The 12,661-nt window shown below is 39.4% G+C and overlaps 1 protein-coding gene across 6 annotated transcripts in view; it reads right to left on the bottom strand.

Moving 5' to 3' along the window:
- Positions 1–12,661, bottom strand: part of LOC117942543 (arf-GAP with Rho-GAP domain, ANK repeat and PH domain-containing protein 1-like) — a 56,541-nt gene that overhangs the window by 37,095 nt on the left and 6,785 nt on the right. For 3 of the 6 annotated variants that reach the window (XM_034868061.1, XM_034868062.1, XM_034868060.1), the window contains exon 2: positions 3,928–5,045. In XM_034868061.1, the coding sequence (XP_034723952.1) occupies positions 3,928–4,982 (1,055 nt within the window). In that variant the 5' untranslated portion in view covers positions 4,983–5,045. Of the gene's footprint in view, positions 1–2,271; positions 2,485–3,927; positions 5,046–12,661 lie in introns of those variants that run through there. The other 3 variants (XM_034868064.1, XM_034868066.1, XM_034868063.1) reach the window with 2 other exon arrangements.

Genomic DNA, 12,661 nt, shown 5'->3' with positions numbered 1-12,661 from the left:
TAACTTTGTAAAAACTCATTTTGCATAGGATTGAATGTAACAGACGTTCATTAATATCACAAAGTTACGCGCAAACGCTTTAAAAGCTTTCTAACGGGAATCTTTTTGGTTTGCGAATCTGTTTGTTTCCCCTGCTGGATGAAAGATTAACCAAAATAGCTGCACACTAAAATTGAAATAATGAATTTTACCTTATGAAGATCAGCTTTTGTTTATGGGTTTTTTTTAGTGTAATTTAAGACACAAATGAAAAATACAATGATGTTTACAATATCTGTCAGCACCATTAAAACATTTTCCTATCTCTACTGTACATTCAGATATGTAGGTCCAATGAAATCCATAACACTCAGTGGCTGAGGGGTTAGGACGTTGGCCATGAACCCCGGTTTGAATGTGGCTTTTGCAGAATAAAACAAAGCTTTAGTACTTTTAGTACTAATAGCAGCATTTCAAGTTTGCTGAATATTGTGGTAATACCGTTTATCATGAAACATAAAATATGTTCCTATGTGTGCAATATTGTCACTTACAATACACACTTACTGTATTATTTGGTTATTCTAAAATATCTCTTACATTCTGTATTGCGGCATTTAATACTACTCTTTTTGTTAGTCGTAGGGTTAGTCATTAAGACCTATATGCACTATTTCCATGCTAATAGGAAAGTCAAGAGCGGGGACACAGGCCTGGCTTCTATCCATCCAGTATTGTGAAAGTTCCTCTTTATTTCTCTCTCCTTTGTAAATTTCCTTCTCTTTTTCCCTTGCCACAACATAAGAGATATTAGTCACACATTACAGTTAACAGCTCAAGACCAAACATAAAGGACATGTCACTTAGCTTCCAAACAAATCTTTGTTTTAGAAGTTCAGTAACTATACGGGAGTGAAATACTACAAGAAAACACTGGTCATTACTGGTTTATTTTAAATCAAAACGGGAAAGGTTGCCTGTAACAATCACTGGACATTACCGGACCATCAGTTAAATGTACTTTAGAGACGACCTAATGCAGTTATACAGTGAGCTATGTTGGCTCAAGTAAAAAAAATCAAAAATGGATCAGTCAAATTCTCTTTCTAACAGAAATAAAGTCTGTTATGTTTTTAAGTGCCCCTTCAAAGGTGGTAAAACCATGTTGGCAATAGCTGTCAAAATACCCACATTTAGATAATAAGTATACAGTCAGTTATATGAAGGCAGACCACAGACTCCCGTTGACAAACTGCATTTCCATGCACTTTGGTTACAGCACGAGAGACTAATTAAAGAAGTAGCAAATCATTAAACTTCAGACTCTAAATATATAGTCTATTTGTGCGTTTTTAGTTTAATAATAAACCAAAAAATGACACAATGACAGGAAACTGACCTATTGACACGGTTCCTTCTTTTTCTCAGAAGAAGAGTGCTGAGAGAGGGGTTTTAGCTAGATGCTATTTTTAACCTGCCCTCTGCTAGTTAAGAGATGACTACAGGCTGAAGAAACAATGGCCACTCATTTCTCCTCACATACTGTGTTTATTATGGGAACATTTTTACACTTTATTCTTAGATCAGCGGATATAAAAACAAAAACTACAACAACAACAACAACAACAACAATAGCTAATGGACACTTTAGGTGTTGGTTGGTGTTGACAGATGAGAACTTTCTAGCTAACTTGTGCTAATGAGTTTATTGTAGAACTTCCCCATCTTTATGTAAAACACACACAAACACACACACACACACACACACACACACACACACACACACACACACACACACACACACACACACACACTGTAGCAGTTTGGCATTCAGGACCAGTACCAAGATATTCTATGCTGTGGCAAACAGCCAATGTACATTATTTATATCCTCTGTTTAAAAAACGTTAGTATCTAATTGCTGATGGTGAGTGGTAACAGTGAAGCTGTTTTTCTCTTAAAAAACACCTATTTTCTATAACAGCAAGACACGCCAGGGATGCCTTTGCAAAATCCTGTTTTACTGGTTTCGAATTCTTTACAGACATAAAGGTAATACACCAATACCAGTGTCAGTTCCCTAGACGCGCACAACCCCAGGACAGGGCAGGATATCTGGTCTCACACAGGATCATTAAAACAAAACTACCTTACTCTGGTCAAGGTAAAACAAACTCAAGTAGACATGATAACATGTTCACTGTTGATAACATAACATTCCAACAGCACGTTGCTAAAAACAACTACCAACTGACAAGACACATTTAGAGAAATGATTAGTATCAATATTACCTTACCCAAAGTGTTCAAAGAGAGTCCTCTTCCATGACGACTAAACAATCTTAAAACCCACACACATCGCAGAGGAAAATAACGGAGGAGGAAATGACCAGTCAACCAGAAGATGGGAGGATGCAACAAAGAATACGAACAAGGAAACTAAAAAGTGTAAATGTGTGCAATTTGAGGCTACAAAAAGGTATTTCCTGGTAATAAATCACTTTTGCTTTTCTATCTTTATTTCTCCCTCTCTCTTTTTCCCTGTGCCACTAACAGAGGCTAATAAGCAGGAGAGTTTTAAACCGCTCTATGTTGTTCTCCATTGTGACGTCCTTCCTTTCTCTGCACCGTGTTTCCCACAAAGAGAGAATATGCATATGTTGCTCATAATAGAAGTACTCCATGAGGCAAGGTTCAAGTTTCTTTTCCCTTACTGGTGACTAGACAGAGTTCCTAATTTTGCATGCTATTACCAGGAAGTACACTGACATGTGATAAACGACTGTGACCAACTTATCAGTGAAACAAGTAGCATGATGATAATCTGCCGTTAAGGGAAAACGTGCAGCCTCTTTGTTGTATGTATGTTGCATTCCTTTCTGTAAAAACTCTAAAAAAAGCCTCTCGCAATGGTTTTAATTGATATGATAAATGTGTGTGATAAATTGTTACACTGTTTTCCTTCCTGAAGATTTATCTGCATGAACCTACCTTAAATTAATCCTCCTCTTAATCCTGCCTCTTCTTTATCTATCTACTATCACATCATCAAAGGGATTGATAGAAAATGTTAAGATCCTGGCGCGTCTTGTTAAACCTTTAGAACATTGTGAAGTGAACCCTGCTTGGTGTCACTTTGTTTTCTCCTCGCAACTGCTGTCGGAGTCAACTCGCTGAGGTTAAGCCATCAGATGATAGGATATGAACCACAAAACAATCAGATGATGGTGATCGCCGGATCGTTTCATAAAACTCTTAAAACACTAAGTGTCTTTTACAGACCCACAATTTTGCAGACACATGTACAAAGAAGCAAACAAACAAAAACAATACCATCTGTTCAAAAAGACACACACACATACACACATAATCATGTTCACGTGTTTCTGTATTTAAAATGCCATAGAGCTATAGGTCCAGTCAGTCAATGTGCTTCTGTCTTTCAGTTTTAGGCTTAGGAAGTGTACAATTTGAATTTCAGGAAGCGTTTAAAAGCCAAGAGATGCAGTATTCCATTTTGTCCAATAGAGGGCAGCAAAACCAAGCAGTGAGATTTTTTTGCATTTCTCAATTACATCACTGAAGTTTAAATTATTCTGTAATTCTGCCTTCAATATAGCCCCCTCACACACTCAGAGTAACAACTTATTACTAAATCTCACTCTTTACATAATCTTCCACTCAAAGTTACTACACATACAGTACACAGAGGGAAACTTTAAAATCATATAATTTCATAAATGGAAAATAAAGGCAAAGTCAGATAAAAAGAAGAGTAGTTTTAGATCCACAAAAAGGACAGGGATGGTCACAGCCCTTACCTCCACTCATACATGTCATACATGTCCCATGGTGCAAAGGTTGTATCTGTAATAAACTCAGTAGGACAATTTAACCTAATTTAATGCAGCAAACTGCATTAAAAAGTTGCAAAAATAATAGTCTTACCTGTTTGTTATGGGAGGCTGTGCAGGAAACCGGTGTGGGATTGGTAGAGGGCCTTTAGGTACCGCCCCTGCTTTTGGAGGGAGAGCTGGAGCATTTATGTCATCACTGTGGGAAGCAGTGGGGGAATCAGGTGACATTTGTCTACCTCGATTACTACCCAAAGGTTGGGAAGGTAGCTGAATGGCTAAAGTCTGAGGCCGGGTTCGGACAGATGGGACATTGGGAGGGTGGAGAGGTGCATGTGTGGGGCTGTGGGTCATAGATCTGCTATTTACAGCTGGGAGCGCATGTCTATCCAGTTTGGGGGAGGCAGGGGTTCGAGCAGGAGGTGAAGGGCTCAGGGGAGAGGTGAAGCACTGTGGAGGGCAGTTGGGGGTGCTTCGTGGAGGAACAGGGGGTAAAGAGGTGTATGAAGTTGTGCTGAGATCACAGTCCACTGGAGCACTAGAGCGAAACCTAGTTCTTTCTTTAGGCACAGGCCTCTCCTTCTCTCCATCTATTTCTCCATCCCTCTCTTCCTCTTTCCCTCCCCTGTCTGCTGTTTTTCTTTGTCCAGGAACTGGCTTCTTCTCCCCCCCTTCTCCACTTTCCTCTTTCATCATGGCCACATGTCTCTCCCTGGGAACTGGTTTCTCCCTTTCCCTGGGTGTAGGTCTAATTGTCTCTCCGTCTCTTTTCTCCCTCTCCTTAGGGACAGGTTTTTCTTCCACTGGAATAAGCACAGGTCTCTCTCTCTCCAACACCTTGGCAGGTCCCATTTCATCCCATCTCTGATCTCTCTCAGACTGTAGAAGGTGAGAGTGTGTGTCAGATTGTGTGTCACTGTTAGCATGTGTTTTGTTCAGGCTAGCCAGGATGCGTCTCTGGTGACCCGGCAGGGTGATGCCCATCCGCTCCAGTTGATCAGGTGTGAGGTTGCGACACTGTCGTAACGTTGCCAACCCTTCACTCCGAAATGCCTCTGAATACTGCTCCAGACGAAGAACACATAACCAGTCACACACAGTCAAACAGGAATCAGCCTGGGACATGATTGATGTGTGTGAGTGCAGCATGTGGGAGGGAAGGTCTACTTCCACAGAGAAAATGCAGACACCTCAGATCATGGCTTACACAACCTGTGGAAGAGAAAAAAAAAACGTAAACAGTATGGAAAAAAGCACTGCATCCATTCAAGGAAATAACTGGTATAACTGGTAATTGTTTTAAGAGGAACAATGGAAGAAAAGCACACATCAGCGCAAAAGACAGATTTTTTTTTCCTGATTTAAACTGAAAACTTTGTTTTAGTTCCTAAATATAAATTATTGTGTGTCACACTAGTTTAATTATCGACCAGAACATGACAATCCATCCCGCATACTTCACTATTTTGAGAGGCATTAGCCAATGTGTTAATGCATAAATACTGTACACATCATAATTTGGCTTCCTGAAAGACAATAGTATACATCCTAGAGTTGCAGACTGAATACTACAGTATTTATTGAGTGAAGTGTCAAAGTGTGACAAATTGTTGTTGATGGTGACCATCGCCTTGTTGAAAGAGGAAATTGTGTGTTGTACAGTGTTGTAAATAGGAATTTCCCCTTGGGGACAATAAAGTCCAAAGTCTAACATGTAAAACATATCTCAGTGCTGTATACCGGTAAGCATAAATCTTAAGAACTACTTAAAGAGCCTAAAGATTATTCCTTTTAAGCACCCAACACACAACAAGTACTGACTGAAGCACTATCACAGAACAGACCATTCTGGGAGGAATTGACACGAAAAGGTATTGGCACACACAGCACGTTCACATGCTCTCACTCAATTCTCCCTACACTTCTTGAACACACACACTTGAATTCTGCATAAGTGGATTCAGGATCAGCTTCCTACGAGGTATCTCTTTCTATTAGCACCCTCTTAACGTATCATCCACTCTAGGTTTGGTTTTCTAATAAAGTGTGTCTTATGATATGAATAATGTCAGGAAATGTCCAAGGAGGAGGATTTCTTTCTTTTTTTTCACATGCAGATGAGTCACGATGCCAGGCCATGATTAGCAAACAGTAGGCAGTGCTCGCTGTCTGCATTCACATGATGCAAACCTGCCTGACGGTAAGCAATAACCTAGTAAGGACTCTGATGTATAAAAGCTATGACAAAAGACATCAGCAAAAATGAATACTGACAATAACTTTGGACCATACATTTAAATGCTATGTTGTTGCTGTCAGACCTATTAATCAAACACCTATTGCATTCACCACATTTGATCTCTCTGCCTCATACTTTTGACCACAGCGACTGCTGGTTTCCCAGACAGAGCCATTCTTTCCTCAACACAAACACAGCTCAATGTGGGACATTCTATACAGATTATTACTTGTATTAAGGCACCTTACATGTGCGCCGACAGCCATCAGCACATGTTGATTTTATTGCCATTTCTTTTCAGTTCAGCTCAATACAAGGTCCACTGATACCCCTTAACATCCTACTGGAGAACTAAAGACTTATTTTTTTTAGCTCCTGAGACTTATATTCATCAAATTAGAAAAAGTGTAATTTCTTTTACACACATTATGACAATAAATAGAAAATATAACATTTCTTAACTATTTTATCTTCATGAAGGCAGCATAGATAACATTCAAATATTCCAGGAAAGGTAGGTACTTTATACTCTTATTAAAAATAAAGGCACATCTGCACAGGCAATATTTACCTAGTTTACGTTTGGCATCTGTTTAAGCATCTACCTTTTACATAAACCTACACTGTCTAAATTTGACTGGAAACATGCTGATTATTTTTAATGCATATTGTCTTGTAAAACAACCAAGTTATTATGAATGCAACTTTTTATTTGCATGAATTTTATGGTTAAACTTAAAATTCAAAAGATGAAATGAGCAAGCACAGAGCAAACCTGACTTTAAGAAATAACTCAGCCTGAGGCGGGCAATTCACCAATGTGTGAGTGTGTTGAAATGCCGCCATTTCATTTCCTGTTAAAAGTTTCCTCTAACAGGGCGGACACCACAGACCACAGGGAGATTCTTGCTCTATAATCAAACGCAGTTCCTATTTTTTAAATTGAGGAACTGTTCTCTCAGACACAATATGAATTACAGTGTTACTGGTTTTTAGCTGTCATTGGAGGGTTACTGATAAACTAAACACAGACCCAAAAAAAAAAAAGTGTTTTTTTTGCGTGGGTTTTGACTACAGTGTCATATATATATGTATATATTTTACATTTCTTTTATGCTCACTTTGGTGGTGGTGTTGCAGATGCAGATGTTCTTATCTGTGTAAGCTACTACTTAGGTCTGTTTGCATATACACACATATACACACTGCATGGTGTGTTGTGTATCTGTTTCAGTTATCACTGAGCTGAATGTTGAATGGCGATGTTGAGAAACACTTTCTTTGTTAACAAAAATATGTCTTTATTGAATAAAGTACACATAAAAGGCAAAACAATTATATAAAAATATATGATATTAGAAACCATTATCTACTATTAGAACCATAACTTACATGTCACACACATAAAAAAGACTACAACAAAACAGTTCCAATACAATAATGAATGGATCCAGTAAGAACGCATGACTCACTCCCAAAAAATTTATTTTAGAAAGTGGATCAGCTGCCGGGTGTCCTCCGGCGTCCCTGTGTGATACAGGACGGTTTATGTAAAGCACGTATCGATGTCTCCAAAGCAAATAGTGTTATGCACGGATATCAAACGAAATTCGTTGCTAATGGAGTTTAGTTAAAACTGTAGACCTGCATGGATTCCATTCAAAGCAGAGAAATGGGGGACTGTTGTGCAAATCAGCAATGTAGCGTCACCGTTAGCGCTAGCGTAGCAAGCTAGAGATTTTTAAAAACGTTTCAATGGAGAACAAAATACGTTTATGGGTCGATCTGGTCGCCGTTGTTGCTGGCTGCGCAGTGTAACCTGGGTACCCCTTACTTTCAAGTAAGCTCACGGCTTGGCTTAAAACTAAGGCTTATCTACTAGTGATGGTCAAATGAAGCTTCGCTAACCACTGTCTTTATTTCCTGAGCTCACTAGATGGCGCTCTTTGTGGTGACCATCACTAATATCTAATCCTTCATCTTAGCCCTACCCTTCGATCAAAATAAGTACTGGGACTAGAGATGGTCCAATACCATTTTTTGCTTCCCGATACTGATTCCGATACATATCGGCCGATACAGAGTACCAATCCGACACCAGCGTGTTAAGATAGGGAAATGAGAATCAGCATTATACTCCAGAGCGACCTATAGTCAGGAAAATATGGTATACAGGACAAAATAAATAAAAGTACTTATTTCCAACCAAGTAGGCGATAAAGTAAATAAATAGACAAAATATATTAAAATAAAGTAACAATATAAAAAATGTATATAAAAAATAAATGTCTGTGTATGCACAAGCATATAAGCTAATTTACCATAAACTCTTATCATTATACTCCAGTATGCTGAGAGCTCAAACAATGGAGCAGGGTTAGTTATGTAGGATGCAGTTCCTTTCCGTGAAGAGTCTTGAGCCTTTCAAAATAAAACATCAAAGCATCCCATATCTTATGGAATTTGCTGATCAACCCTCTACTGGAATATTTAATCTTTCTAACTTTAGAAATAGCATCAGGTCGTTCATCCAACCAGAGGCTTTGGTTGAATGTTCTGATTTCCACTCTAACAAAATCCTTCTCCGCACAAGAAGAGTTGCAAAGGCAAACATCTTTTAGTCTACTTGTCATTTCGATACTTTCCCCTGGAACACCAAAAATAGCCATATCAGCTCTACGCCAGCTATCTCTATCAAATGCCCCAGACAAGGTGTGGAATACCATAGTCCAAAAAGTGTTCAGCTTTTTACAGGACCAAACACGTGGGACAGGTCTGCCTTTTCTGTGTGACGATCACATAAGTCATTTACATTAGGGTGGATCATGGACAAATAATGTGCACAATGAAGAACCTTAAATTAAATTAAACCAAGGCGAGCACATGATGTTGACCCATTTTTTTATTTTTTTATTTTACCTTTATTTAGGGAAGGTTCACTGAGAGGCAGCCTCTCTTTTGCAAGAACGCCCTGATCGCATTCCCTCAGATACACATTCATACCTGGAAGCTGCCCATTCCAACCACAGTCTGATCTGCTGGCGACAGAGCAGCTCCACTGGAGCGGTTGGGGTTAACGGCCTTGCTCAAGGTGGTAATGATTTTGTTTTTATCCTCTTGGTCTGGGGGATTAAACCGACTACCTACCGGTCACAAGCTCTCTTCTCTAACCTTTAGGCCACCACATTTAACCTACGCAAGGCATTATTCTATGTTTCATCAGATATAACTATTTCAAGCTCTTTAACCCAGTCTTCTTGGATCTTATTAATTGATAATTCAGTAAGAGACATTATAGTATATATACGTGAGGTAAGACCCTTAACGCACAGGAATATACCAAATTTTATCCAGTCTTGTTCTTGGCAGTAGACTGGGAAAGAATGGGCTCATGGATCGCACAAAATGACAAACCTGGAAAAGGCAAAAAAGGGTGAATTGCATCCAATTTGGCTGGGAGAAAGATGTGGTTATTACATATGAGACCATAAATAGAGAAATCTTTCAAATTGAAAGCTATCAGCATCTTTGAACAGGCACAATTTTTCACCTCAGCACTTGAATAAGGCCCTTATTCAGCTTTGCTTGTTCTCTGTCTGTGTGTGTGTGTGTGTGTGTGTGTGTGTGTGTGTGTGTGTGTGTGTGTGTGTGTGTGTGTGTGTTTAAGGAAGTAAAGAGGCACAAGTGTTGCTAATATAGCGGGTGAGAGGTGGAACTGTGTTATTCAAAACAGAACTGTATTTAATCACTCTAAATTAGTATTTAACACTTGTGCCTCTTGGTGTTTATACTGTCTTAACAAGTTCTGTTTGAATAACACACAGTTCTACCTCTTATTTATGGTTTTAAGCAGGGCAGAAACTTAAGTTAAGAAACTTGACTTAAATGCGCTATGTAAATAAATAATTATTTTTAAATTAATTACTTTTTTGTAATTATGCAGGTGAAGAGGCTGTTGCACTAACAAACGCGTGAAAAGATAAAAGCATGTCAGGTAATGTCGGAGTCTAACCTATTTTGTTTTTAAGGTGATAAACAGGCAGGCGATCAAACAAGTAATCCTGCAAAGAACCCATAAACCAAGCTCAGTGGATTTATCTGGAGGGTACGTAAGTGTAGTTAGTATAATGTGACATAACAGTTAAAAGAGATGCCATGGTAATAGCCATGATCAGGAGAAATAGACAAAAAGAATTCCTACATCATGTGGCAGATGTGTGTTAAAAACTATTTAAGACACACTGGTTTAGGTAGATTAATGATTAACCTCAAGGTGGCCCAGTTTGGGTAATGGACATTAGTAGAAGGTAGCATTGTGGGTAATAGTAAGTCATGTTGACTCCACCTCTGAGTTTTCACAGTCAGCATCAATACGAAACATCTAGCCTTTGTCATAGCCTTTATCAAAATGGAAACAAAACACCTTTCAAGACAACGCTGACTTTACACATTTAATCCGTTGTATTTAAAAGGACCTTTATGCTGAATTATTTTTAATTATAGTGCCCTTCAAATTATTCTGGTTTGATCAAAACTAAACTACGGTATGTAGTGAAAACATGTTCTTGTCCTTCAACATGTGCATGACACATCATAAAGCACAATATGGCCGTCAGATCAGCACATAGAAAAAGAGAAACCCAGTTGAATGGCACCGGCTCTCCAGGATCAAGCCAAGTGTAAAATAAAATACCACAGCTCCCAACATGCCACTGGAAATATGATTTCCCTATCCTCATGAGTGACTCCTAGTCATGACATGGCACCAGAGATGGTCTTGCTAGCTTGAACTCATCTTCTTCATCTTTCCCTTAGTGTTTACTCTGATGTTTACATTTGTAAACTTGACCGGCCAGCTTGCTAGCTAGCTAGCCCGGGCTGGTAGATTCGGCAGGTTAGCAGAGTTGGAATAAGACGGACAAGTTGATTTCCCGATCCGGTATGGGACTCACAGCCACATCCCATCCAACATCAACCACATAAAGCACAACTAACATTTGTAAAATATTCAGCAAAGCTGATGGACGGGCGACTGGAGAGGTCTGCGCCTTCAAGAACACAAGACCCACCTGACAGAATTGCTAGCACGTCTGTAGTCTTACGGTGGTGATCCATTTGTCCATGCAAAGCTTCTGTCGCCCCACACTCCACTCTATTCCTCAGGGTGACGTCGAGCGACTTCAACGTGCACGCAAAGCATCCCAGGAAGACGGCGCTGCGTGTCAGAAAGCGGGCTCATGACCATCTTTATGCATGTGAATCAGTTGAACGCAACGCAACTATCCAGTAGAGGTAGATGACAATCTTTGAAACTGACCTTTGTTGATCTGAAATGAAGACACATTTAGCCATTCTATGACCTTTTTCTTGCTTAAAATGTTGTCAGAAACAAGTGTCAGTATTTTTGTAAAATATGACATTGTATCCTGTCCGAGCCGCCATGACAGTGGTTTGAAATTCTCGAGCAGCCAGACCCACATGACATGTTCGTCCAATCGGCTGCAAGTCAGGGGTGTGGAGCATTAACCAAGGATGTATGACGTCGCAACACCACGCTTCGGTTGTGTTGCAAAAAATGTTATTCTTTCATATGAGGATTTTGGTGATATGTTTTAAACAAAAATAAAAATCCATCATCTTTTATGCATCTCAGAATTACCAGTTTTACAGTGCCAGCTGTCCCAACTCTGAACAACACCCGCCTTACTCTTTAATGTAATACTTATTAGTTTGCTATATAATGTACAACATTTTTGGAGATGTTGCAAAGACTATTTTCATTCTTGATAGACCGGCTTTCTGTGATGGTACTTCACTAGACCTTGACCTCTCTCTGTACCAAATGCAAAGAGATAAAATTGGTATTTATCTTTTCATCTGGCTGGTCGGTAATACAGCAAACAAGCATTTTTTTCTAAAATGTCAAGGTATTCCTTTAACTGCTGAAATCCACAAAGAGTTTTCACCTGAACTCCGAAAACTACAGAAAACTTTAGGTTCTTTGTAAACTCTATATTGTCAGCGTATCTGTTCATCAACTGCTGACTTCCTTTTTCCTGGGCTTTTATATCATTTTCTACAGTTTCCAATCAACATTTTGCTCTCTGCACATTTCCATACATCCATCTCTCTACTCTGTTCATCTGTCCCTCCTTCTCTGCACTCCCTCTCTCCCACTCAGAAAGCTGCCAATAACAGGATCTCTGTTCTGCCTTTACAATGGGGCATTCTGTTGCCTAGGCACATCACGCACGCCGGAGGGAAACGCACGGTGGAGGCCCACTGGCTGAATCTAGTCACACTCTCTACAACGTAAAGTGTTTACCTAATAACACTGTGTGTAAAGGTGTGTGGGGGGGCTCAGAAATAGTGTTTCAGGCATCATATCCCCTTTCAATTTGACACACAAACAAATAGCCAGAATGTTTGATTTTCTCTGTTTACACTGATCAGTGCTGGCCGATGTAAGGCTTACAACTTGGCTTACTGTGTCCTTAGTTTTGAAGTACATTATACACTCACCGGCCTCTTTATTAGGTACACCTGTCCAACTGCTCGTTAACACTTAATTTCTAAGCAGCCAATCACA

Source organism: Etheostoma cragini, chromosome 3, assembly GCF_013103735.1.
Source record: "Etheostoma cragini isolate CJK2018 chromosome 3, CSU_Ecrag_1.0, whole genome shotgun sequence".
NCBI lineage: Eukaryota > Metazoa > Chordata > Actinopteri > Perciformes > Percidae > Etheostoma > Etheostoma cragini.
Note: the sequence above shows the minus strand (reverse complement) of the source record. Positions and strands in the feature narration are given on the sequence as shown.